Source organism: Oratosquilla oratoria, chromosome 26 (genome assembly GCF_046742065.1).
Source record: "Oratosquilla oratoria isolate Oo_2021 chromosome 26, ASM4674206v1, whole genome shotgun sequence".
In the NCBI taxonomy this organism is placed as follows: Eukaryota; Metazoa; Arthropoda; class Malacostraca; order Stomatopoda; family Squillidae; genus Oratosquilla; species Oratosquilla oratoria.
In genome coordinates, this window is record NC_134802.1 from 33017035 (window position 1) to 33040928 (window position 23894).

The window sequence follows — 23894 nt, forward strand, 5'->3', positions numbered from 1 at the left end:
GTCGTCCCCTGTCTGGCGAATGGACTCGTCTCTTCCATGATAGATGCATAGGATCGTTTTAGTTTGTTTTTTTATGCAATTAAATCGTAGACATGGTACACATAACTTTTACATTCAATAAAGGAGTACATGATGATATGTTTACAGATAATCGTTACCTATGGAAAGCTAATGGAACTTGTCACAAATTATGTCAAGTTGCGACCCATGGCAACTCGTATCGGCGCCTTGACAGACACACGGGCCTAGAAGCAGTCTGGCCGCCGTATCCACAGATGTACCTTACCGCCGCCATGTAAAAGTCGTATTTCCCTCATGTACGTTATCCCAATCGGCTGCAGCAATCAAATTGCATAGGTCGGCCGCTAAATATGTGTTAGTGTTTCGTGTTAAGTGTTAATGGTTTGGTATCAAGAAAGTGTAGTTCAGGGCCAGCGCTGGCAAAGTGGTGTACATCACAATTTAACAACAGTGAGTGTGTTTGTGTGTGTGCTTGCGACTCTACAAACAGCAGCAAGACAAGCATTGTGACAGCAACACGTTCAGCTGGGAATACATTCAAGCCAACATCGCGTTCCGTGAGCCATCGACGTACAGGACGAGGGCGAAAGAACAGAGTGCATTTGCAACCTCGAGACAGATCGAAGCAAGTTGCAGTCGGCGATTGGGTTGGGATAATGCAGGGTTGGGATTCGTTCTTATGATTCGACATGACCTGTGTTGACGGAGTCCTGCATTGCTACCACCACCACCACTACCACCACCCCCACCTCCTTCATCACCACTGCCATCACCACCACCACCCCCTCTACCACCACCACCGTCATGCAGCAGCTAGGCAGTGCGTGCGGGATGCGAGGGTGTGTGGTGGTGGTGGTGGTGGTGGTGTTAGTGGTAGGGTGGCAGCCAGCTGATGCACGCAACGGTAAGTAGTTAGTTGTTAGTGGTTTGGATCGGGGAGGAAGAGGAGGAAAACAGGAGGGTGGTTTAATAATGTGGTCTGGGTGTTTCTCTATTTCACCTTCTACCTCCATACACAGCAATTCCCCCAAAATCCTGCAACCCATCTTGAATTTGATGAAGGGTAAAATTATAATTTACAGTTGCAATTTCACTGGTGTAAAAACCTCGTTTTCATCGTTGTTGGAGAAATTGCTGGCCGCACTGTAGAAATGATATGTTTTAAGTATTCTGTTTGCTTGGTTGGATTCAGGAAGGAGGGAGAGAGGGAGGGGGGGAAGGGGAAGTTTTGGTGACGTCTGTACTTGTAGATGGACAGCGGCAGTCTCCTTGTTTGTAGTTCCGCTCGTCCATCATGCATTTGCCTGGAACCTGCACACAACACAGCCGTATGCCTTATGCCTGGACAGTTCACAAGAGACGTATGGCTTATGTCTGGAGAGATGAGACCTGCGCATGGCAACTTGACGTCCAAATAGCTCACAAAATATGCAGAGTGCAGACATAGCCAGTCTGCAGTCTCTTGCTACCAGGCCTGTACTCTCACCCGTCGACTAGGAAGAGAGTGAAGTCGGTCGCCCAACGACGTGCAGTCAACGCGCTGGACGAACCACGTATTGCATAGCCTGCACTCCTATACATTCTTAAACAGCCTTATCATGGTACCCTGTCGTGCAGCGCATACACGCAACCCCCCCCCCTAGCCCCCAATCCCCCGTCCTCGCCCCTCTTTGCGCGTTCCCACCCCCAGCCCATTCCAGCCCAGCCACTGGACCCTCGACAGCCCGGCCTGCACACTCATGTGACTCTATCCTGTGTCTGCGCAGGGAAACTTGCGCGCGCGCGCACGCATTCCAACCTGCACACACTATCCACCCCTCGCGCAGTCTCGGATACATGCACAGGCAGTGTAGACGCCAGACAGTCCTGCATGGGCGTGATGCCGGGCTACACGAAAACGCACACCACTTGCCAGGTTATGGATGTCGTCAGACGATTTTATTCCTTACCTTGGGTTAAAGGGAGTCGCCCTGATTGATCCGGGCCCCAGGCAACAAGCCAGGCGCCATCCGCACCTGAAAAAAACGAATGAAAAGGCCTGGATTACAAGTATGGAAGAGAAACCGGTACATTGAGCCTTTCACAAACTTGAGAAGTTATGTCTGGATAAAGTCTCCTGGGGGACCGTGAGGGAGAGAATATATGGTATTATATGGAAGGGTCAACAAACTATTGGAAAAAAAGGTTACCAACCCCCTTTACTGAATAGAACATTCGGGACGAAAATGTTTTGTTTTCAACATCAATCTGAAGGCGTTCCTGTCTGGAAAGCACCCCCGCCATCCCTGGGGGTGTAAGAAAAATCGTCTGGGGTCACCCCGGGGGGAGGGTGACGTATGTATCACCCCCACGCGGTCTTTTGGGGGAAGGTGTTCCTCGGGTCTTATTCTTTCTGGGTTGAGGGAATATCCATGCAAGGGAGACGTCCTGAAGGCCCCCCCGGGGGGAGGGGGGGGGGCAAGGACGGAAGACGCGATCGATTGAGGCTCTCGGGGCGGACCCCCTCCCGACTGGGTGAAATAGTTTATCGTAGAATGTGTGTGTGTGTGTTGCGGGTCTCTCCTCCTAGTCGCACGTTCGAGTCCCGCACTGTTACCAGACCCCAACAGTCTTAAGCGCATAGGGTAAAGATAACGACTTATGTTGCATTTACGAGCCTCATGGCGTATGTTCCTCACACACACACACAGCATATCACAGAATGTATTGTTACATAGTGCTGTTGGGTTGAAAGCATTGGTAGAACTGTGTAGAGAATGATGACTACTCGTACTCCTCTAGGGTGTCGCCAAGCGATTTTATTCAGTCCGTGACGTCTTCGATACCGATGTGGTGGGGGGGGGGGCGGTTGTTAGCTCCGTTCCCGGTAACGACCTCAACCTAGGAACTGCCAGTCGCCAGAATGATATTGATTGCTTGGTGGTAAAGACGGCGAGGTGTTCCCGGCGGGAGACCCTTAGCTAAGAGCCGTTATCACTGGAAGCTTTTGGAATCCGGGGCTGCCTCGCTCGAAGCACAGTCTGGAAAGGTAACCGGACATAACACCTCCCGGACGAAACCGCCCTAGGGGTGTTTTGTCCTACGTCCTCTGCAAAGACCTGATCATTAGTCGACCCGATCAACTCGGGTGATTGTGGTCTCTCCGTAGTATTCCAGTTAACCTTCATGGGTTCTGTTCCAGCTAGTGCATTTGGGATTTGATTCCATGGTCATTCCATTGGAATCTAGGATATTTGGGCCACGAAATTGCAACCTAGGACATTTGGGCCACGGGGGCGACCTGGAAGTGGACATTTGGGCCACAAACTATTTTTTCCCCTTTCAATATGTTACTAAATATTATATATAAATTTGTTATTTTTGTGTTTTATTACTGTTTTTGGGGTATTTTATGCCTTTTTGCAAGTACTCTGTCATGAAGTGTTTTGGCTCTAGTTTATCGTCCGTCCCAATCAGATCCTGTAACATAACATAACATAACCAAACCAAACCACTTTTTATCCCATGTCCCAAATATCCTAGTCACAGTGGCCCAAATGTCCTAAGTTGCAGTTTCGTGGCCCAAATATCCGTTCTCCATTCCATTTGGGATGTGGGAGGTGTTGAACACGTAGATGGAGCGTGCCACCGACCCGGTGATCCTCCCGTGTACATTTTGTTCTGCTTGTCATACGTAAACCAGAACAAGCAGGTGTGTGTATTAAAATCCGTCGTTTCAGTCCCATTCGAGAAGAAAATTGGTTGAGTGGTGGTTGTACCGAATGTAGGACAAAACGTCCCCGGACAAAAGGTCCCGAAATCTGCACCCCTAGGACAAAATGTCCCCGATATTTAGGACAAAAGGTCCCCATTTTTTTCAACAAATATTGATTTTTATCAACTGTTTATACATTTTGGGACATATATTGTATGCCTATAAAAAAAATAAAAAATCAAGTTAAAAACCAAAAATTCACCACTCACTTTTGTTAACGAATTTCCAAAATAACTTGTAATCGTACTTATTGTTAATTTTACCTATGTGCATTACCTTGCATTTACTTGTTAAAATTCATTAGCCAATTTTCAGTCCATTTTTTTTAAATGTTCATTCCGCAAATTATGAGTACAATTACAGCACACAATAATATTATGCTTTATTGAACTTATAATGTATGCCTATAGTTAAAAACCAAATATTCATCAAAAAACATATAAAGGAATAAAGTAAAACACATCTGACAAATTTTGACCACCCACCTAGGCCGTTGGGGACATTTTGTCCCAGGGGTGCAGATTTCAGGACCTTTTGTCCGGGGACCTTTTGTCCGAGCACCGTTGTACCAGGATGTATGAATTCAAATTTAGCTGAGAAGTTGAAGAATTGGTGTAAATAAATAGGTGAATATATTTGTCACACGATCTATTGTTACGTGGCACATTCACACACACACACACACACAGTATAGGTAAAAGAAAAGAAGAGAGCAGGTTTTCTGTAAGACATGTAGAAAGAATGTCGTCAGAGACATTGAAAACACCAGGAAAAAGTTAAATAACTGCAAAAATGCTGTCGTTTTCAATTCCACAGTATAATGTGTATGTGTGGGTGTTTATATATATATATATATATATATATATATATATATATATATATATATATATATATATATATATATGTATACACGCACGCACACACACGAAACTGCAAACTATATTACAATATTATTAAAGTTTTGGCATCCACATGAACAAGATAAAGGGACCCTTGCATAGTATTCCTGTAAATATTTCCTAATCTTTTTAGTAATATTATCTCGTGTCTCAGCGATCCGAAAGCTCCCAAGGAGATGTACAAGATCTCTAGTTGATGTTGAAAGTGTGGAACGGGTGTCTTGGTTACCAAAAGTTGAAATTAATTTCAAAACCAAAATAGTGTTTTAAGTTCTTACGGTCCAGTGTGGCTTCACTTAAATGTGTTCTCCAAGAATCATCACTCCAGCGGTCAATGAATACATACATATACCAAGGGCATTCCCCCCTCCCTTAAAAGGGTCAAAGTCAAAGGCATAAATCCACTCCCACCCATTTCTTCACCACCCCTCCCTCCCCCTTTTCTTGGCTCCTCCTGGATGACGGGTCATTCCTACATCTTGCCCACTGCCGTGGGATCAGAACCAATGTAACAAGACACAGCAAGATAATTAAGAAAAGCCGGTAGATCCGTTTGTGTTACGCATTTTCATCATGGGAAAGTCGGAAAAAGAAAAGACATAATATGCATAACGAACCAAAATATACTTTACTCCGTATTGCTAAATAAAATTTATGCTGTATTTCTCTAATAGACAGTAGTGTCTTGGTGTCAAATTTCCAGAGAATTATATATGTAAAAAATGCCTTGCCACATGAATTCTTGAAGGTGGAAATTTAAAAAGATTTACAGGCACGAATAGTCGTCATGCAAATCATGTGTTTGTTCCAATACGGTTCAGTTGACTTGGTTGTGCACTTTCACGCAAAGCCACCGAATCTCGTATTGAATGCAGTCATTGTTTTAAGAACTTCAATGATATCCCTACGGACCAGAGTCACACACCATTCTTTCATAATTAGAGACTTATCCACTAAAAAAAAAAAAAAAAAAAAGTTCATCTTCTACAGTCTATCCTGCAGCACTTTGAGTAACTATGACTGTCTCTTAGGCGCGATACTGTCCCCAAGGCTAGAAACGCTGGTGAAAGTCAGTTACAGTTTTCTCATTTCACCTGGATAATGGTCATCCCAGAATATCCCATCAGGGGAATCCCTGTCAAATACTGGGTGGCCGTTCATCGCGTGATCATATTCCACAAATGATGATAACAGTTGATAATAAGAGAAGTAAATGATTATAGTAATTGTGTTAATAACAATTACAGTACTGTTTGTGTGTGTGTGTGTGTACGAGAGAGATAGGAACATCTTTACGTGCAGCTTTACCTGACCTAACCTGACCTAACTTCACGACCCCTCGACCTGCGATGACCTAACCACAGTAATTGGAAGGATAAGATCAGAGGAGGTCGGGGTTGGGGGGGGGGTCCTCCGGGCAACCAGGACCCCCCCAACCCCCCTTATTAGCCCCCCCCCCCTACCACGAAGACATTTGATAGAATCACGTGACGAAATTAAAGAACTTGAGAGACTTCGGAACAGATCTTTATTATTTCTCTCGGGATACGATGATCATTACACCTGAAATAAGTGACAAATTACAAACTTAGAATTACGTATAGATTCCACTACAAATGACAAACGTTGGCAAAGAAGGAAAAGTTACATGTAATACAGATTTCACTACACAAGAACGTAAAAATGAAGGAGACAGCAAGAGACCATAAGGCCTACACTAGGCAGCTCCGTATCCATCACCACCTGTCATTCCCATCCATAAAGTTGTCTAATCGTTTCTTAAAACAACTGATAGTTTCAGCGCTTACTACATGGTTACTAAGTTTATTCCATTCGTCGAGGTCAACTCCAGGTGGATAAAACCACAGGTAAACATGTGGATGTCTTGACAGAAGGAGCCATCCATCCATCCATCCATGGGCTCTCAAGGGCCACCAAACCAACTGAATGGAATCGTTTGTCTTTTGACTAGAACGACAGGCGTAAATGTCGAATTGCAAGAAGCGGCTCCTTCAGTCTGGGCGAGGCTAGGTAGGCCTTCCACCGTGGCCATCCCCGGTGTTGATGGCCAGAATAACGTGTGTGAAGAGCGGCGGAGGACCGAGGGAGGTAACGTTCCTTTGAACAAGGGAAAGACGATGCGGTGATCGGGTGTGGGTTACCACAATTGTCTGCCATTGCCTAGCAGTGTCGCCTGTCCACCACTCGAACTAACCAAGTGGCATAGCCCCCCCCCCCCACCGATTCCTTCCCTGATCTTCGGTATAAAGATTTGGAACTATGATTAAACCATTATGCTCCGCTGGTTTCTGTCTCTTCGTGTGATGCTGACCCGGATTCGAGTCCGCGAACTACCAGTGGCTGTTCTTAGCCAGGTAGGACGAGCACCTAGGGCAAAGATGGATGGCTCGTAACGCGAACGCCAGAAAATGTGTGTGTGTGTGTGTGTGTGTATGTATATATATATATATATATATATATATATATATATAAACAACCACAATGCACTTTGATGCTATCTTGATAGCCTAGTTGGTAAGTCATTGCCGCACTTGTCATGAGGATGCCGGGTTCGAGTCCTAGGCAGTACCACATTTAAATTTCTGCATGATGGCCTTTGATGGCTTAGAATTAAAGTGCATTGTGGTTGTTGAAATGTATCTCTAATCACTGGGATCCATTCAGTGTTGTATATATATATATATATATGGGGAGAGGCTTGTTTTTTTTTGTCGCTCAGGTTTCGAAAACCACCCCTCACCTGAAACCCACTTTCTACAATTTTAGTGTGTGTGTGTGTGTGAGAGAGAGAGAGAGAGACCTTAGTGAAGATGGCATTGTGCCACTCTGCTCCAGGGACTTTCTTTGTATGACGGAGGTGCCAAAAGATCGGAGTGCTAAACTCTATCGGTTCCTGTTTCTTTATTTTTAAAAGTTAGTAACGTGTTTCTTTGTGTATTTTTTGTTTGTTTATTCTTTTGCATTTTTTTAAACTAGGAGCAGGAGCTGTTGTTTTTTCAAGCTGAGAGTGAAACAAACCACAATTTAACAGCCATTTGTCAAGTGATAGGGATTAGTGTTCACTGGAGCGATCGAACGAATGATTTGTCCTCTAATTCTCCGAGGGGACCCCGCGGTAATGAACAAATAGCCTCACGGCGAATTGAAATCGAAAGGAAATGTCTGAAAGGTTTTAACAAGGGTGACGCAAACAAGGTCATCATATGTAGGCAATAGGAGAGGGCTTGCAGTAATGGGTTTAAATTGGACAAATTTAGATTTAAGAAGGAAATAGGCACAAATGGGTTGACCAATAGGGGTCAACGAATGGACAAGTGAGCGCTGAAACTATCGGTTGTTTTAAGAAACGATTAGACAACTTTATGGATGGGGATGAGAGGGGGTAATGGACATGGAACTGCCTAGTTTAGGCCTTGTGGTCTCCTACAGTTTCCTTCATTCTTATGTTCTTATGTTTGGCGACAGCTGCTGTACTTCCCTGCCGACCTGACTGGGATAATTGGCGAATAAATTTTGTGGCTCCTTTTTGTGATTTTTCATACTAATGTATATCGGTGTTCATGATGGAATATCGGAAAATACACCCATATTTGTTTCGACTGATAGCGAGATAGATTTTGCTCGATAGGAAATGAAGTTTCGGACATGATCGTGTACATTCAGTCTGGTGACTTGCCATACTCGTTTCAGGGACTTTGGGAGAGTCTGGGTCCCAGAAGCAACCGCAGAATCTCCACTCTTTGCTTTGATGGTCGTCGTCGCTGTTTCTGCAAAATCTATTTGGGAACAAACCCCTCCCCCCCCCCTCTCCCAGACAAAACACCCTCTAATATCACTTAGACAAAATGTAGCACATTTGTAAATAATTATCACGAAGAACCTACAGTCGGAATAAAAGGAAACTTTAGAAGAAAGTGTAACTTTTATATTTCGGCTGCTAAATATAGCCCTCTTCAGGAAAGTACATATTACAAGAATTTACAGACATAAGTGGCAACCAAACTGGTATGTATTGGGGGGGGGGGTTACGTCCGGATACCTCTGTGGGGTGACCACAGCCTGATCTTCCGTAGAATGTTATTGTCTGTCGAGAAGACTGGCTATGGCAAACAAGCTGATGGGACCCGTGCCCCATGCCACAAAGGTCGATTCTTGCAATATCTTGAAGGGTAACATCGTGGACACTCCATCCTGGTGGTGGGAACTAGAAGAAGTCGGATTCGCACGGAAGTACCAAGGGTGTTATCGGCTCGTCAGGTGCTGTCGAAGTAGCTAAGGGTTGGTTTACGGACTTGGATCATGTGGGATTTGCCATGAGGGAATGAGCCAGTCTCTTCATCAACTGGCATGAAGGCTAGGCCATCCGCTATGCTCGCCAACACTTGGAGATTTGAAATGGAATACATGTGTAGGCCTTATGGTCTCTTGCAGTCTCCTTCATTCTTATACGTAGCTTCTCCAAAAGGACGCTTCCTATACTTAACTTAACCCTCGTCAATCATAATATTTGTTTTTAGCATTTTGGAAATTGGTATATTATAACACATTTAAATGTTCACTATAAACCCACTATCGGAGAAATAATAACGGAAGTACAGGGAAACTGTATATTTCGACTACTATCTGTAGTCCTCTTCAGCAGAATGTAGTCCTCTTTCTGCTGAAGAGGACTACATATAGTAGTCGAAATATACAGTTTCCCTGTACTTCCGTTATTATTCTCCGATAGTGGGTTTATAGTGAACTTTTAGCATTTTGTTAAAGTGTCCACCTGAAACGACATTCAAGCTTCTTCCAAGTGCTCTCTTTCAGATGGAGAGAAATGCTGCACGGGCGCAGCATAAGCATCATTTGTTGCGTAGTCCGTGATGACAATAGTCAGGTCGGGGTACAGCCCATGATCATCACACTTGGTCAGCATAACATGAAGTAGGCGGGTGTCTCGGGGAGATGGGACACACGCACACACACACACACACACACACACACACACACACACACACACACACACACACACACACACACACACACACACACACAAAGAAAATAAAAAAAACATAGCTCTAGAAGAGAACTGAAGAAAAACAGTTGTCCACATAGAGTAGTGGACACTTGGAACAAACTGGATAATGAAATAGTGTGCGCAGAAACCATTCATGAGTTTAAAAGCAAACTAGACATTGCGATATACAAAGGCGGGACACCACGAGCATAGCTCCCCTTTCCGCAAAATACAACTAGGTAAATGCACACACACACACGCACACCACAACTCGTGGCGCTGTTGGTAGAGTTCCCGGCTGCCACTACGGAGGTCCGGGTTCGAATCCCGCCCATGACTGAAATAATTTCAGTATCGCTGCGCTGCTGGTTGTTGCTCCAACTCTCGTGGGCGGGGAGTTCGGGTGTGTGTGTACGTGTAGGGTCACAGCATTAACCATAGATCAGTCATATACGTTCTCTGAGATCGCTTCCGGGAGGGAAATAGCTGTCGATCACGAATCCAACACGTGATTCAAAGACTATTGTGAATCATATACGCGCGCGCGCCAGAGAGAGCACTGGCTTCCATTGGTGCATATGTGAGGGATTACTAAAATCACATCAGTGTACCAGGTTGCTGACTTTCTCCAAGTAGTCGCACAGCCTTCTACTTGAAAACAACCACGCAATTACGTGGCAAGGTTCGACCCAGTGAGGCCAAGAAATCTCGTGGGCATTCCACTGACCCCGATATCGTGAATCCGGACGGGACTGCGACATCCTCATCGCCAGTCCTCTTGGCCTCGAGTATAAGGATAGATATAGGGAAAGATAGATCCTTCGCTACAGGTCCTCGTTTCTGTCTATTCAGTTATCGCTTGAAGATGTGGGCGTCTCCGGTGATGGCACGGGCGGCGACGCCGTCGTTGTCGTCATCATCGTCGTCGTCGTCTCTCAGCACAGCTTCGCAATCTCCATTTCCACTTGATGTGCACAATTAACGTCGTAGTTCCCTCGCCTGGAAACATAAATAGAAATGAGTAAGGAGCTATTGTATCACTCATGTTTCATAGGATGAATTATTACATTGTTTTTGCAAGATACATGATCTCGAAGCCAATTACACCACACAGTGCAGTGAGGTGGTAACAATATTTCAAGGTACAACTGTATCTTATAAATGTGTAGTGTGTGTATGTATGTATATATATATATATATATATATATATATATATATATATATATATATATACAAGTTTCTCTTCTGTGGTTATTTTGCAATTTCGTATCACCGTGATGTGATTGCTTGCATATGCATATATATATATATATATATATATATATGTATATATATATATATAAATATAATATATATATATATATGAGAGTGAATGTGGGTGGGGAAGGGCAAACGAAGATGTGTTAGGAATAGAGTTTATTGCCCTAACGTTGCGACCAACTTGGTCTTCTTCAGAGGACTACAGCATTACAGACGGATCACAATTATTATATTAGTATTGAGAGGGAACCCGCCAATTCACAACGAATATAATAATTGTGATACGTCTGTAATGGTGTAGTCCTATGAAGAAGACCAAGTTGGTCGCAACGTTAGGACAATAAACTCTATTCCTAACACATCTTCGTTTTGCCCTTCCCCACCCACATTCTCTCTCATTTGTCTGAAATAATCTTAAATATATATATATATATATATATATATATATATATATATATATATATATGTATATATATATATATACATATAATATATATATAGTGTGTGTGTGTGTGTGCGTGTGTTGTTCCCAATAATGAAGATCGCTACTGCACACATTCGACACCTGATTGTTTTTTTCTTAGTTTGTTAGCATAAATTTGACTTACCCCACAATATAGTTCCTTCTCCGGTTAACCTGATCATTTTCATGTTGATAGATAAATACGACAGCGGGTGAGGCCCCAGTCACTGATGCCAGGAACCCATAGTCCTACAAGGAAGCAGTCACTAACCAGTCAATGTGTTGCCACGAATCTCATGAGCCGCGGCCCTCAGGAAACCGCCAACGACCAAAGGTCCGGCCCGTAAGCCAGCCATGTTGGTATCAGGAATGAGTGGAAGGCGTTGTAGGGATCACATGAAGAATAGTCACCCTAAGGTTCGACGACAGGGTGACAATTCCCCCCTGTGGGCCATCCTAGTGTGACAATTCCTCCCCTGTGGGCCATCCTAGGGTGACAATTACAATTCCCCCCTGTGGGCCATCCTAGGGTGACAATTCCTCCCTGTGGGCCATCCTAGGGTGACAATTCATCCCTGTGGGCCATCCTAGGGTGACAATTCCCCCCTGTGGGCCATCCTAGAGTGACAATTCCCCCCCTGTGGGCCATCCTAGGGTGACAGTTCCCCCCTGTGGGCCATCCTGGGTTTACGATTCTTCGTTTGTACAAGTTGATGACAAAAAGCGTAACCCTCGTTCAACCTAACCTAATCTTTATTCCATTGTTGATATTCGGCGAACTGGGGTAAGAATTCTTCAGGTGGGATCTCATGGGGTGACGATTCTTCATGCGGACGTCCTGGGGGTGACAGTTCTTCAGGTGGGATCTCATGGGGTGACAATTCTTCATGTGACCTCATTGTAGTAGCACTTTGCTGCATCATTTGCATTTCATGTCTATAACCGTCACAGGTCACTAAGGAAGTTGTCTTTGGAGAACCAATTCCCAAGTTTAGTGCAAAGGATGCGCATTTAAAAGTATTTGAAAACATGGAACGGTTGGACATCCCAGTTTTTCACTTTACCAGTGGGAAACTGTCCGGGGTGCAATCGCCCTTGCCGCGGTCGTTCTTTGTTGATCAACTTAATGAATGCTTCTCCTCCATCCAGCGTTATCTATCTGTATATACGCAACTCTAATCGTACCACCAGACATTCGTAAGCAGTCTACACCCCCCCCCCTCCTTCTCGTGTCTCTTACACTATCTCGCCCTCCCCTTCCGTCTGTGCCAACCCCCCACCCTCTCTCTCTCTTCTCTCTTTCTGTACATGACCATCCCACAGTTATCGTAAACATCCTGTACATACACACAAACAGGCCCTTTGTAAACTCCTGAAGAAGCTGTTTCGCGTCGAGGCTGAGCCTGCATCTCAGCACAGGCGTCCTTTCGTATAAACAGCCTGCACACAAACCTGCTCTAAACGTCCAGCACTGACCTGTCGTCAGGTAACCGTCCTGTACTGACCTGCCATAGGGTAGGCGACCTGCACAAGACATGGTCTGCTCAGGCCAACAGTTAACAGCCTACGTAGACCTGCCTGTGTAAAGATATACGGCCTACATTGACCTGTGCAGACTTCCCTTTGAATGAAGAACCTGCGCATCGTTTCTTTCATTGTGTTTGTCTCTGTGTAGGCAGACAACCCGGAATTGAGACCAGGGTGGTGAAGTGAGAATTGAAAGAGTTATATTATAAATGAAAATGTCATTTGGTTCGGTGGTACAGCGTAGTGTTTGCACAATCACGTTTTTAGATAATTTTCTATTTTTTTTTTCTCATTAGAATATCTATTTTATTTATTATTTTTTTAATTATGTTTTAATTTATAATTAAAAACGGGTGTCGTTTTCGTATAGTTTGGTGTAATACTGTAGGGAAGCACATGGACACGTTAGGATTGCCAGCTGTGTCAGGTCCATTTATCCTTGCCTGTACCTGAAGAAGAGTAGGGTCAGGTCTTGAAGCAAGTAATTAGACTCTTCATCTGAGGTCTCTTAGAATGAATCCTGATTGGCCTAGGCCTGAATTGAATTGTTATCAGGCGTTGTAAACACAACAAACCTCTGCAGAATAAATAGGGTTTTGTAAACGAGCTGTGAGCTCTCATCTGGGGGGTGGGTGCTGCTAACCACGAACCCAGCACGTGATTGACCATGGGATCATGTCACACGTGCGAAAACGCATACTGCCTTTCAAATCTCCTCTCCAATCACATATCGAAATAGGGACATAAATTTTGTGACGACTTTATGGCATGGTTCAGTGGTTTAGTTGTGGTTGAGGCAGTGTTCCTTATTTTGTTCAGTTGAAAACATTGGTCCTATACCCAGAAGTGGGTTATTAAACATGAAGTGCGCAGAATCATGGACGACGCCAAACGCGAGTGATCGACACGATAACATGTTTTATAAATGTATTTATTTGTTTTGTTGAAATACTTATTTGTCCGTTTGTTTGTTTACCTTTATTCAATTTAACAAGGCAGATTTGTTGTTTTAGGTGAAGGGCTACATCTGGACTCTGACCCCGGCTACAGTAAAAATATGTAAAGTTTGTCGTTTAGTGACGTTTGGAAAGTTGCCTGCCTGCCTACAAGTAGGCCTGCTCCGACGAACTTGTAAACATGCATGCACGATTCGACGACATACAGCAATGGCGGTTGACCGCGCGTAGTGCAGAAGAGACATATTTACGTAGAGCACATGCCTGTCATAAGTACTACAGAATACACATAATGCATATGATTGTATATAGTGCAAGTATAGACACACGCACCTTCAATGCCTCAGGGCTAAAGCCGAAAAGTGAAGAAAGTTACTTAGCGCATATTTCGATATAGGTTAGGTTAGCCTGGCAATAAAAATGTACAACCTAAACGTACTGAAACAAAAGTTTGCTGAGCAATTGTCCCAGTGTGTTCAAGTCCCGCTAGAAACTCAACGCGTGGCTACAGTAAGGTCATACGGTTAGACCCCAAGGGCCAACGAAAGCGTCAATGCCCAAACACCTCGCAGAACGGTTAATTCCTGGGGGTGGGGGGGCGTCACGAGGTTTAGACTGGTTGAACGGCGTTCTCACGATTATCTGTTTGTAAGACCACTGTCTCCTAAGCTTTAAAATTGGCTTGGCAAGCACTCATGCTGCACACAATATGGACAAATGACCTTGTATGCATCTTGCCGCTTGTAAACAAACAGAGCGCTGATGTTGCTTCACGCTGTTGAGAACCACTTGAGTGCACTTTGGGCACTGGGTCGGTAACGCGCATGCGCGCAGAATCGAGACCCCTTTCCTTTCACAGCAGTTGTTTTGATACATCACAAGGTGGCCATATATATATATATATATATATATATATATATATATATATATATATATATATATATATATATATATATATATATATATATATATATATATATAATGCAATTTTGACGAGATCATTGTATGGTAACATCAGTATATACTGTAGATGTGATTTAAATACTTGTCAGTTAAATGTATGTTTAACCTTTTTCTTTGTCATTGGTCAGGACCTTATAGCCACAATAGATACACATGTACCCTGCCGACCCTTAACGAGTATACAATGCGTTTTTGCACGCCTTACATTCGAATTCCGCCCAGGGCTGAAATGATTTCAGTATCGTTGCGCTGCGAGTCGTTACTCCAACTCGTGGGCGGGAAGTTGGGTGTGCGTGTAAGGTCACAGCATTACCCATCGATCGGTCATATATGAGCGCTGAGCTCTCTTCTAGGAGTGAAATAGCTGTCGATCACGAGTCTAACACGTGATCCACGATCATGGTGAATCACGTGTACGCACGTATCACGAAGTTTCCATTTTCTGCTAACAAACAGGCTTGTGGAACTTTCGAAAGATCAAATGGCTGACGTCATTTAATGCATCAAAAGTAGCTCAGCCCACAGTGATACCGATGAAGGAGATAGGCCCTTGGAAATTGGCTGTGTGCGCGGATAGGCGAGGTAGGTACACACACCGTACCTTGGCTCCCACAACCTGACCTCTCCACCACAAGAACTAATTCCCCCCACCCCCACCACATGCCTAACCTTTCTCAACCACCCTTAATTATCCCGTCCCATCCTCCGTTGCTAGCCCCAACACTAACCAGACATCACACCTAACCTGCCCCTCACCCGAGTGGTCGTCGATTCACGCCGAGTACAATATGTCGACTAGTTCTTGCCGCCCAGGAAGTACGACACGAATCTTGCCCCGTGTCGCTAAGAGTTATACTTCGCGTGTAGCTGAAATATGAGCAAGCTAGTTTCGAGAATGTCTGTACAAACCTTTCTATACAATAATGTAGAAATAATTTTTTAATGCACTGTCACCGTCCAGAGTTAAGTCGTTCTTCGTGAATTTAATTATGTCTTCCTGATGGTTATGTGGGGGAGGATATAGAAAACGTATCAAAATAGATCAGAGATTGCATTCACAACAACAATAAGAAATAGGTAACAAACTTTTCATCTTGCAGACAGTATAGAGTAATCCAAAACAGTCAAATGTTTGGGACCAATAACTAATAGAGTTCCTCAAGGAGCTATGCACTCACTTTTCAGTCTTTGCATACCAGACCTAGAGGATAACAAAGTGCTCACCTATATAGATGCCCTGGCTGATAACCCAGCACAGTAATTACAAAATAGCTACAAGATAAAAAAAAAAGACCCAAACTTAGACAAATTAGTATAGTGGCTTGAAATCACTGGTAACCTTGATCATCCCAGACAAACATGAATCAAAGAATTATCCAATAGTATAAATTGAGTGACTGAATCCTTGCATTGGAAAAGAGCCCTAAAATCCTAGGCCTCACTTTTGACACTTGTCCTTCAGCCTACACATCAACAACCTGGTAGTGAAAATCAGCAAGAAAATAAACATACCAAGATCAGCAGTAAGTATGGGTCTTGGTTAACAGAAAGTAATCAGTGTACAAACAGTTCTTGGAAACAGTACTCAATTACACCTCCACAGCATGGTAAAAAAAAAAAAAAAAATGCACAAAACAAATCATTGAGAATAATAACAGGATGCATCAAAACCATCCCAATAGAACATCTGCGCACACAAACCAAAATCCTCCTCATAAAACACCACATTAAAATAATAGGTACAACATTGAGTGCAAGAATCCTTAATCCTATCTGCTCATCTCATTATTAACAAACACAGCCAACTGAAAAAAAATATTGGCAGCATACTACTCAAACATCTCCAACTTACCACATGACACATCTACAAAAGCATACTCAGATCTCAAAACAAACACTTGAAGACCCACAAAACACCTTACTACAGATTCCTCTTGACATTAATCCTACAGAAAAATCTCTACCATTAAAAGCAAGAATCATACTAGCAAAACTGCAGTCAGGTCAATATCCAACACAATATGACTGAAACAAACTGACCGTTATGCAGCATTCACACAGAAGACACTAAGTACCTCCTACATTGTTCCACAATAGCAAACAAAAGATTTCTTCCTTAAGTGACTTAAGGGCCAATTTGGTGGCTGTTTCTGGTTACTAAGGAGCTTAGGGTTTTCTGCAAGAGAGAATTGGGGCAAGATAGATCAATTATTGACAATAATAGTCTGTCATGTATGCTGCCAGTCATGTCACTAAATAGTTGTGTTTGTGGAATTCCAAAGGGCAGGTTGGGTTTTTGTTACCAGAGTTTTCATGCAAGTACCATTTGCAGTTTGTACAGATTGGTTTTATGTATCTAAATGGAAGTGCTATACATTATGGCACTAAAACTATATGTAATATCTGTTGCCTTGTGTTTCACAGACTAGGAAACCAGAGTCTTACTGTAGCTAGCATTATTCCTTAAACCTTTTCATAAATCTCTCAAGAAAGAAATGTAGGGCTGTTGTCTGGGTTGAATTAATGTGGAATAGTTCCTGTCACTGACTTATAGTAGAAGTAGGATAAGTGCAAACACCAGTTATCAGCTCTCCTTTTGTGAAAAGATAAAAGAATCACAGTCAGTGTTGAGTTCTGGGCCCAGTCCAGAAAAAATGTTGGCCCCTTATGTTTTAAGTGTGGTTCACACAAACAATGTTTCGGCACTAAGTTCCCATTTTCTTGGCAGCAGTTTTCCTGATTTGCTTGTGTGAAATGTGGTTTACACGAGCTAAGCAGGAGAAAGCTGTCAAGAAAATGAGAACCTGGTGCCAAAAGATTGCTTGTGTGAACATCACTTTACTTGCAGATGAAAATATGGACACTGACAGATCTTGAAGATGGCTGGCTGGGAAATTATTCTGATGTCCATCTCACGAGACTACAATATGCAAATACCTGTTGTCCCCAAACTGAACTGCTTGAAATAACATCAAGTGACAAATCATTTTCATCAAGATTAGGTTGACACAACCCGCATGTAACCCTTTATCTAAAGAGACACAGGATATGGTGCTAGAAAAACTTAAAAACTAGGGTGCAGATGGCCAGACAGGATATAAAATGACCACTTGAATTCTAGGCCCTTTAACAATAAAGTCTGTGACAGACATCTTAACCACTGGGCTGCACAGTGGCATGGTAATGGTTGGGGAGGGGGATGTAATCTCTAGCCTTAAACCAAACTACCAGAATAACCAGTATCCCACAGACCTATCTCCCTTTTCTTTGCCATATTTAAACTGAAAGATTGATCTTGGAATCAGAGTGCACACCTACTTCACAAAATCAACTTGTGTACAATTCATGCATGATAAAAGTATTTGAAAGGACATTTCCTTCAATCTATCGTATAGCTCAATGTCCAGAAAAAGTCTTGTTTATAGGTTCCATACCTCTTCCTATGGTAAGGTATCTCTTCTAAGAGGGTTTCCTAGCTGCCAGGGAATATTAGAGATGCATCATGGACTGAGTTTACATGATGAGGTTTCAGCCTCTAGCTATGGCAGAGAGCCAGTTTGTTTATGGAAAGTTACCTAAAATGTTAATAGTGCTTTTTCTGTAAAAGTTATGATGATCTTTTTTTAACAATTAATGTATTGCATTGTATAAAATGAGATGGAGGCTTAGGGAATGGACATAAAAGAATGCCCATATGATCAGATTTTTTCCAGAAATTTAAAAAATTTCCAAACATTAGACCATTGTCCTCTTAACTTGCAAAAAAAAAAAAAAAAAAAATACAAAACTCATTAACTTGTATGTTGACTTAATATTGTAAAATGGTGTGTAGTTTACATGAAATAATGTGTATTTCTGTTTATTACCAAATATATAGGTACATTGATTCCACAACATAAGCTCACAAGACAAAAGTTCAGAAGACATAAGATCATAAGACAAAATTTCACATCCTTTATGGAAAAAACCTCACAAATCAAGCTCATGGCGTTGTTCATTTGGACACTCCACTTTTTCAGTGGTACCAAATATAGGCTCATTGTGATACTTTTCAAAGAAATTGTCCTAAAAACAAATATTATTGATAAGTGTTTATTATCATTACAATTCTGTATCATTACTAGTGTTGTCATGAGATGTTGAGGGAATATGACCTAAAATGTCTCATTCTCATATTGATATACCATGAATAGGTGCAGGGGCGTCTGCAATAATATTTGTAGGGGGAGGGGGACAAAATTAAATATATATATATATATATGGTTAAAGGTATAGGGCTGTATCAATATACTGTATTCAAAATTGGCCATATAGACATATATGTACATTATCTACCTGATTTACATTTAGACTTCCATTAATCATACACTGATGTACTATAACTTAAAAATTTAACAAAATTATATGTCCATTTGAGATGCTGTGGCCACTGCATCAGACTGGAGTGATATTTCCAATCTCTAATTGTGTTTTTGTACCATATGATATAAAAAGTAATTTCATAAAGCAAATATAAAAAAGTGTGAGCTTTTGTCTTGTTCCATTAAGGGTGTATGTATGATATAAAAAAAAAAGTAATTCAATAAAGAAAACATAGAGTGTGAACTAATGTCTATGTACATTATATACTATACAGGATCAAACTGCCATAAATGTAACCTCCACACAGAAGTCACTGAACACTTCATCCCACACTGCCCCACACCAACAATCTGCAGACAACACTATTTCTTCCCAGAGTGACTGATTGTGCTGCCCAGTGGATGTTGCCCGTTCCCTGGGAACCATGGGTCTACTGTATGAGAGACCTGCGATATTGGCTTGATTTATTTATATGTTTGTTAAACAAATATACCTCATCCCAGTGTCATGTAATTCACATGAAATATTAAGATAATAAAATATGGAGAGTGAAACAAGGGACAGCAGTGGCACACATCCACCCCAAGACAAGAACATGGAATGAAGTAGAATACAGAGAGTTGGTAAACAATACAGCTGAGCAATTGGAAGGGTTTATAGAAAAAAGTGGAAATATAATTCTTATGGATGACATAAACTGTGGAGAAGTAATTTGGGAAGAATGGAAAACAGGTTGTGAAGAATAATGGGCATTGCAATGAATAATATGATTACTCATTGGGTGAAAGAAGAAACATGATATAGAGGCAATGATAAACCCATAAGACTGGTCCTGATTTTAACAAAATAACCTGAACTGATAGAATCATTGAATTACTGAAACACATTAGGTAAGAATTATCATGTACCATAGACAAGAATGGAAAGCTACAGACAAGGAAGATATAATTTTTCAAAGGCAGACTTTGATAAACTAAGAAAAAAATGAAGATGCAGACAGAAGGGAGTTTTATGAAATTATGGATATAGAGAAGGAATGGTATTGAATGTAGGAAAGATAGAGTTAAGAAAAGAAATACTGTATACAGGCAAAGAAGAATTTTTTTTCTAAAACAGACTTAGATAAAATAAAATGAAAGGAAAGAAAACACTGAAGTTGTAGACTGGAAGGGATTTTATGAAACTGGATATAGAGAAGAGATTAATTATTTTCAAAAAGATTTACAACACAGGAGTAGAAAAATGCATACTAAAAATTACAAGGAAAGAAGGAAGGTGAGGACTCTACTTCAGGAGGTGCATAGTTGTGGCTGAAGTTATCATCTTTAATATATGTGCGTGGACTGTTGTGGCAGGTAAGTCACCGCTGGGATTTGAACCCATAACTAAGCAAATACGAGGCCAACATGTTTCTAATAACACCATCAACATAGAAAAATACTGAAAATGACAAGGAAAGAAGAAAAAATATTGGTTCAATAGAAGGTATGCATAGGCAAAAAATTAAAGACAAAGCATTGAAAAAGTTGCAAATAAGAACATAATTGAAAAAAGTTATTACTAAAAAGCAAGAAATGAATACTGTATACAAGAATATGAAGAAGAAGAAAAGAACTTTGATATAGTCAACAAATGCAAAGACCACCCCAAGCTATTTAACAGATTTATTAATGGTAAGTTGAAACATATCAAAGGAATATCCATATTGAAGTTGTTTATGAAGACACAAGAGTGTAAATATAATTAATTAACAAAAGCTTTCAGTTACTCAACATGGACCAGTGTCAATGTACTGTTGGTGTTTTAATGAAACAAGTCATAATTTTATGGCTTTTTGTGTTGTGGGTAGGCTCTATTTTCTTGACTTTGGATAACATGATGTGAGTTGTGGTTCTGATGACAAGTGTTTCATTCTGTCGTCCAAATCCTGTACTTATGACTTGTTTTAAAAATTAATTTATTTTTGTTATTAGGTCTTTTATGTGAGGCATGAAGGTTGTGTGTTCTAAATGTGAGGCACTTTTTTTTAGAACTCAATGGGAGAGATTGAACATGAAATGGACCACTAAGTGCTTCTTGATTCAAGGTAATCAGGTGATTCTACAAGACCTCTGCAAAGATCCTAACCATAATTCTTGCTCTTTGAGGTGAATTTAAATGTTTGTGGCTGCTGGCTTGTAATTACTAAGTCATCTGTGTGTGTGTGAAAGATTTGGTGTTTTGCTTCAAGTTTGAGGTGGGAAGGTCATCTGTTAATAGGTTAAATAGTATACTTAATATTTTCCTAGTTTGTCAGCAAGAATCAGTGATTCTAATCTGAGTGACGGTATCACTTTAGAGATGGAGTCATAGAGCTGCGAAAAGATTTAAGGAAGTTTAAATGTTCTATACAAAGTTCACTGAGATTCATACTTTTATTTCTGGAATATTCATTGCAGTACTGTGTACTTTTTTCCCTAGAAGTTCTACCTTGCAGTGTAACACTGATGAGCTGCACACAGCCCGCATAGAATTTTGTACATTTTCCATATTAGCCTAGATGCCAATTTCATAGTTAATTCAGCAATTTCTTCCTCCATCTTAGTTTATGCGTTTTCTTCTTATGCAGACTATTGCTCAAACTATAATTATTTCATTATTTTAAACGTTATTTTAATGTCTGTTTCCTCATATTTGTTTCTGACATCTTGTCACAACAATTAGGTATTCTCTCGACATTCTTCGGAGTGTTTATTATTTCAAATTCTTTAGGGTTATCTTAAAAAGTTCACCGCGACCATTCGGTGTCACAATTGAGATGCCAAATATCAAGTTTCCAGACATGGACCATTCCTAATATGTCTACACTAATTCAGTGGTTTAATTTCTTGCATTTTACCTTCGTGTGGTAAGATTTATATATTTTTTCTCAGGGTGCGATTAATTTCGAAGCATGCTGCAAATGCATTGTATATTATTATTATATTAGTTTATTTACACAATCTTTATATTTTCTTGCCGGGATGCGTATTGTTTTACCTAGGATATATGACGGGCATGCAATGCGCAGTTGCAATGCATTCCACTGAATATGAATTCCAATAAATAGACCTGCAATACATTATAATGTTTTCGAACAATAGAATAAATAAGGAAAAACCTATAATGCCCAAAGACAAGCTGAAGTCTTTCCCTGCATTTGAGGAGACTACTTTTTGAACGCGAGATGCAGTGCATGAACATCACGCATGCGCCCAACCATCGTCCGATTGACGGAGCGCCGTTGACGGTCCACCGCCAGATCAGGCCCCGACCATAGGGAACATGACCTAAGAATTGGAACTTATTTGGAAATTATATTAAGGAGCAATTGGTGTGTTTAGAATTGAATATCATCGAAGAAAGTCCATTCACAGAGCTGATAGCTTGTATCAGCACTTATTCCCCCCTCCAGCTGAGGGTTAGCCGACGGTTGTGGTCGGCGAACATGTTACGGGCGGTGGGAGACGGAAATTTGGTTCAATGAAGGACGGGAGATAAATATTATTGCAGGCGGTGCCAACTAATTTAATTGTATACATCTGTCCTATTTGTAAATTATTCTGACACACAAATCATTGTATGTTGGTAAAAATCGTGGTGGACCAGCTTTATAACCTTGTTCCAGTTAGTGATAGTGGGGCGGGGCGCTTGTTATTTTGGTCAATTTTTCGCTAGATACATTGCTCACAAATTGACACATTTCCTCAGGTTGAACATGCCACCTATTTTACTTTTTAACCGGTGTTTATTTGTTTATTTATTTCATCACACACACACTCGCGCGCGCATATATATATATATATATATATATATATATATATATATATATATATATATATATATATATATATATATATATATATATATATATATATATATATATATATTAGTCGTTTATGTGTTGCTCATACGTGGTATATATTTATACACATAAGTAGGGTAGAAGTAATTCTTTAATTCATGAAGACACTGCAGATGCCAAAATATTTTTACTTGCAAAGAAAATTGTGACTGGGTAAAATATAACAAGTGATTAATTAGATTGAAGAGTTTCATAAAAATATTTTTAATCTATTTGTCATGGAAAATAAGTGCAGCAGCAGTTAAAACAGAATGCACCAATAAATACTTTCATCCACTTAGTTTAAGTTGACAAATAGCTTGTCAGTTCAATGAGTATGAGGTGAACTGGGTAAATTTTGCCCAAGATAGTTATGGGCTTAGTTTTGCCAACAATCTAAACCCTACATATTTTGTAAGCATTGATTAAGGTTTCTGTAATTTAAAATGTCATCAAGGTTTATCAGTAGAATATTTTGATATTTGTAAAATAATAGTTTATGGTGCTTTGTCTAAAAAGGTTGACCTCAATTGTGCAGAAGGCAATTAAGATGTGGTTTTAAACATAGGGAACTATCAAAATGAAGCACATCCACTTCTTTCCCCCCTAAAAGAAAAAACAATGGTAAACAACTATAATAAGTTAAAACATTATTTAATGGCAATAGAGAGCCTATTCAGAAATTCTCTTCAATTAGCCTTCCTTTGACTTGTATGTAGTCACACCAAGACCCACAAATATACAGTAAGACTCTAGCAAGACCTATTACTTTATCAATAGGATTGGCCTCTCACAAGCTTTCTA

The 23894-nt window shown here is 41.0% G+C and overlaps 1 protein-coding gene across 3 annotated transcripts in view; it reads left to right on the forward strand.

Moving 5' to 3' along the window:
• Nucleotides 1-240: 240 nt before the first annotated feature.
• LOC143039461 (uncharacterized) overlaps nt 241-23894 on the forward strand; it is a 206591-nt gene continuing 182937 nt past the window's right edge. For all 3 annotated transcript variants that reach the window (XM_076209552.1, XM_076209553.1, XM_076209554.1), the window contains exon 1: nt 241-925. In XM_076209552.1, the coding sequence (XP_076065667.1) occupies nt 826-925 (100 nt within the window). In that variant the 5' untranslated portion in view covers nt 241-825. The remainder of the gene's footprint in view (nt 926-23894) is intronic.